General features: G+C 41.5%; 3 protein-coding genes across 4 annotated transcripts in view; 1 reads left to right on the top strand and 2 right to left on the bottom strand.

Moving 5' to 3' along the window:
• LOC144956632 (uncharacterized) overlaps positions 1 to 1,598 on the top strand; it is a 6,557-nt gene extending 4,959 nt beyond the window's left edge. The window contains exon 4 of the mRNA XM_078887261.1: positions 1,534 to 1,598. Coding sequence (XP_078743387.1) covers positions 1,534 to 1,577 — 44 coding nt within the window. The 3' untranslated portion in view covers positions 1,578 to 1,598. The remainder of the gene's footprint in view (positions 1 to 1,533) is intronic.
• The window catches only part of LOC144956997 (glutamate--cysteine ligase catalytic subunit-like), a 99,538-nt gene that overhangs the window by 74,590 nt on the left and 19,948 nt on the right, over positions 1 to 5,000 (bottom strand). The window lies entirely within an intron of this gene.
• LOC144957324 (uncharacterized) overlaps positions 3,230 to 5,000 on the bottom strand; it is an 8,751-nt gene continuing 6,980 nt past the window's right edge. Inside the window, exons 3-4 of the mRNA XM_078888464.1 lie at positions 4,566 to 4,719; positions 3,230 to 3,529 (exon numbers count right to left, since the gene is read on the bottom strand). Coding sequence (XP_078744590.1) covers positions 3,496 to 3,529; positions 4,566 to 4,719 — 188 coding nt within the window. The 3' untranslated portion in view covers positions 3,230 to 3,495. The remainder of the gene's footprint in view (positions 3,530 to 4,565; positions 4,720 to 5,000) is intronic.

The following is a 5,000-nucleotide window of genomic DNA, read 5'->3' as shown; positions in this document are numbered from 1 at the left end:
AGAGGCGATGTGGGGAAACCCGATGTTTTAGTTGCCCATGCTCAATGTTGTGAAATGATTTACTGATGACCGTTTTTGCATGTACCACCGTTTGTATAGGCTCTACTTCCAGCGTTCTAGGACCTGCTGCTTTTATGGCATCTGCCCACCCAGCAATGAATGGGTAGCTGAGTCTGATAGATTTGGCGCAAAGTACTTTGCGATAGACTAGCGTCCTCTTCTTAGGATAGCAAGCAATTTCTATAGCCCACCTGTATGTGACGGGTACGTCCATGTGATTGTAAAAAGTAATGTATTGGTTCACCGATGTTCAATGTAGTGAAATGATATATTATATTGATGACCTTTTTGTGAATGTACAGCCCAACAGGCGTCATGTCTCGTCCGACACATTAAGTATACTGTTGCTGTTTAGGGACCCTTTGTAAAGCGCTTTGAACACGTTTAGGAGATATTGCCCTATAGATAGTTCGAAGATGACGTCACTCAGGTCTTTGTTATTGTTTTTTGCCATCCGCGTTTATGAGTAATGCTCACTGAACTGTATTAACCTGACTATAAACGTTCATGGATACACACAGTTTTGTGTGTTGGTCCGTTATACTTCCGGATGGCAATGTTGTGAGCTTCTTAGCCAAGCGCATACTATCTATATAAATGCCCAACATTATTTGCACATTTTCTCTTGACCCGAGACGTACCCCAAAAAAATGGTAAGCATGTAGATAGCTCAGTTGCTAGAGCACTCGCTTCACGCGCAAAGGGACCGAGATCGGTCCCGGGTGCAGCCGAGATTCTTTTCTGACCCTCCCGTGAATGGGGCAGAAGCGTCTGTTAGATATGGCGGAAAGTACTTTGCGATAGACTAGCGTCCTCTCCAAAGGATAGCAAGCAATTGCTATTGTCCGTTTCACTCCATACAAAACCGGGATAGACTCCGGCTCCACAACAACTGTAGCTTTTATCTGCTAAGGTAGTCCTTCAGTGGCATTGGGCTCATGCAGCCGGAGTTATACCAGTTTCCACAGCGTGAAACGGACAATTGTAGTAATTAGTAGACAATTAGTAATTGCTTGCTATCTTATGGATAGGACGCTAGTCTATCACAAAGTACTTAATCCGTCAGATCGAACATATCCAGCTACCAAATTATCACAGCTGGGTGGACCGGGGGAGTCAGAAAAATTTATTGACTCCACCCGGGATCGTTCACCGTCCCCTTTGCGCGTGAAGCGAGCGAATGCTCTACCACCAAAGCTATCGGGACCCCCTAGCTTTTATATAGATAGTTCGAAGATGACGTCACTCAGGTCTTTGTTATTGTTTTTTTGCCATCCGCGTTTATGAGTAATGCTCACTGAACTGTATTAACCCGACTATAAACGTTCATGGATACACACAGTTTTGTGTGTTGGTCCGTTATACTTCCGGATGGCAATGTTATGAGCTTCTTAGCCAAGCGCATACTACCTACAAACGATTTCAAGTTTGTCGTTGTTGATTTAATTTTTTTCTTTTTTTTTTTCTTTTCAGAGCTTTGGCCAAATTGGAAGAAACGGCTGGATAGGCAAAGATGAATCTGGATAATTTCCCACGACCCCCCCCCCTCTCTCTCTCTCTCTCTCTCTCTCTCTCTCTCTCTCTCTCTCTCTCTCTCTCTCTCTGGTCTTCGTCCTTATCTCCTTTCGCTTCGTCCTTTCATCTTATCACTGCGTCCAAAAATGTTTTACTACATTAATGTGTAAACCATCATTTTCTTCAATAAAATTAATTAATTAAATAGATTTTGATTTCTTTCTATTTGTTCATTGTTTTCTTTTCTTTCTATTTTCTTCTGGGAAACACAATTAGATGGGAGACAGCTCAGATAGATTTTAAACAATTTACAATAGGCTTCAACAGTCGTGACGTCACTTCCCTCGTAATGACGCATTAACCAGTAACTTAGTAACTGGTTCTAAGCTATCGGAACAATGGCGAACGCCCTGATGAAATACTTCCCCGCGAGGAGCATAAAAGTGTATCCAGAGGAGATAAACACTATAAATCTGATCATGTTTTGACTTTTATACATTCTGATCACATGATAAGTGAAACAGTTCTAGCCAGAATGAAGAATAAAATGTACCGATTTTCTTTGTTTAGAACCAAGCTGCTGGTTGTTGGGCGGACGTGACATTAGACTATTGAACCCAATTACTTACTTACGCCTAACACATGTCACGGTGTATCACATAAGTGCCTGCTCCACCCACTTTTCTGAATTAAAAATTCACCCCATATACCGGAGCATACTCACTGTCTCAATTGTGTCTATGTTGTATGTTTTGGTTGAGAATATTGGCTATTAAGCTTAACTGCTGGCCAGGTAGCTGTGCGATGGTTGTGTGTGTTTACCCGCTACCTCCAGTAGTCGGTGAGAGAAGGCACTAATAATGAATGACCTGAGTTTGATACGAATTTTTTTGGATTCGTGGATAGCTCATACGGTAGAGTCACGCTCTCACAGGCCTGGCGGAGTTGTCGTACCAATAAGGTTGCAGGTTCAAACCCCATCACCGCCGCAAAAAAATTATTCTCTATTGTCTTCTGACACTTTTCTACTCACTTCATCTCTTGGTGTATCACCTTCTTAATCCCGTCATGATGAATAAAAATATCGTGAGCGTTTATATAGAGCAATGTCCACTAAACGTGCTCAAGCCGTTTTACAAAGGGTCACTGACCAACAACAACATGTATTATGTGACATGTAGAAAGAGACATGATGCCTGTTAGTCGATTTTACTTCTTTTTTTTAACTACAAAGACAACGCTATTAGCAGCCAGGTACTCATTTATCACCTAATTACGATGAGAGCATGTGCGTGAGTAAAGAGCCTTTTCAAAGGACCCAACTATGATACTGTTTCGAGACGATGGGTTTCAAAAATAGTCATAGAAATCTGATAAACTTCTGGAAACTCTGTTATGAAGTGAGTAGGAAAGTGCCAGAAGACAATAGAGAATAAAAATTTCGGGATCGTGGATAGCTCATACGGTAGAGTCACGCTCTTCCCGGCCAGGTGGAGTTGTTGTACCAGTATGGTCGCTGGTTCAAACCCCCATCACCGCCGCGAAATGTTTATTCTCTATTGTCTTCTGGCACTTTCCTACTCACTTCATCTCTTGTTATCAACATAAGTATCTGATCCACTCATTTTTTTTTTCTGAATTGGAAACTCTGCTATTGATATTGATAAATCATTTTAATATCATTCACAATTCACTCAAGCAAGAATTTCGTAGCCAGAGAACACAGGTCAAAACGTCAATGCTGGGCGAGTTAGCTGGTTGTCACATCTTGCTGTCTCTGCTGCTGCGTTGCACACCACACACAAACATTCCCATAATGCACTTGTCCCGACTTGCACAAAAACAAAATGGCTGCTGCGTTCAGCGTCCAACAACCATCCATCCAACTATCCAACTTTATCATTAATTTTGGTATTGGATTTAACCGGCCATGTCTTCCAACTTAGCCAAGGCTCTGCGGAGAAGACATAAAGAGAATAAATTATGAATTTCATAAACCCTCAACACTTTGGTTGCCTTTCCATGAGTACGGAAACACGTACAAGTGACGTCACTATTTCATGGACCCGTCTGTGATCGTAGCCATCGTTATGTTATAGCCTGACACAAGAACCCTCTAGGACTGGCAGTTTGACGTCATTTTTTAGGTTTGTGTAGCGTCTAGTGAGCTGTCGTTAGTAGAGCTCAAGGTAACAAGTTATTTCATTGATTGAACTATTGAAGACAACCCACGATTTGTTTTCTTTTGTGGCAAAAGACTGGCGTTTTGACGTCATTTTTTGGTCAGTGTCAGGCCATAACTTTACAAAGGTCACGGTCTGTGACTCTCATATCTACGAGCGAATATTCACATAAAGTCTTATTATATTACATCTGAAAATACTTTTCATGGGTTTGTATTAGGATTTAGAATTTTATTAACATTATATATTACCCTTACTGCCCACCTTGTGCCTGCATGGCCGTAACCATCGTTAACGTATAGCCTGACAATGATTAAAAAAATGACGTCAAAAGACAAGCGCATACTATCTATAGATAGTTCTTAGATGACGTCACTCGGGTCTTTATTATTGTTTTTTTGCCATCCGCGTTTATGAGTAATGCTCATTAAACTGTATAAACCTGACTATAAACGTTCATGGATACACACAGTTTTGTGTGTTCGTCCGTTATACTTCCGGATGGCAATGTTATGAGCTTCTTAGCCAAGCACATACTATCTATAGGGAATGAGATTAGCGGAAGAGTAATGTCCCTTGATTGGACGTCACCTTACAGAGAGAAAGTCAAAATGGTTTTGCACATGCGTCTCGCTCGTCCTCGCTTGCGGTGAAGTGTCTCATGCCGCTTTCACCGGAAGCGAGGACGAGAGACGCATGCGCACAACCAACTTGACGTTCTCTCACTCTAATAACTTTTCCGCCGGTGACGTCCAATCAAGGGACGCTACTCTTCCGCTAATCTCATTCCCTATAGTCCTAACTTACCCTTCACAGACAGGTCCACACAACTGGCTGGCCTCGTCAGCGTCATTGCCAAGGACAGTACTGGCTACACCTTGGCACGTCAGGCTACAGGCAGACACGGTCATGTCGGAATGTATGAATGGGATAAGGGCATTTACCGCAACGTCAAAGTTCACTGAAAGAAACAAAAATATTAATATGAATTATGACGAATCAGAAAAGGGCAACCTGGTCTTAAAAAGATATTAAACAAAAATGAATATAACAGCTTAAAAAAAAAAGAACAAAATACCAAACACGGAACGTTTCGTGCTCAAAATCAATCTTCAGTCAACAACAACAACAACAAAAAAAACCCAATAATATCTCGGTCGTCTATCTGGAATTTAGTAATATATTTATTGGGTTTTTGTTGTCGCTATTGTTGGCCGAAGAAGGGTTTTTTTTAGCCCGAAA

Source organism: Berghia stephanieae, chromosome 11 (genome assembly GCF_034508935.2).
Source record: "Berghia stephanieae isolate SIO BIC M18660-M18661 chromosome 11, UCSD_Bste_1.3, whole genome shotgun sequence".
NCBI classification, from domain to species: Eukaryota; Metazoa; Mollusca; class Gastropoda; order Nudibranchia; family Aeolidiidae; genus Berghia; species Berghia stephanieae.
This window is presented reverse-complemented; position numbering and strand designations above follow the sequence as displayed.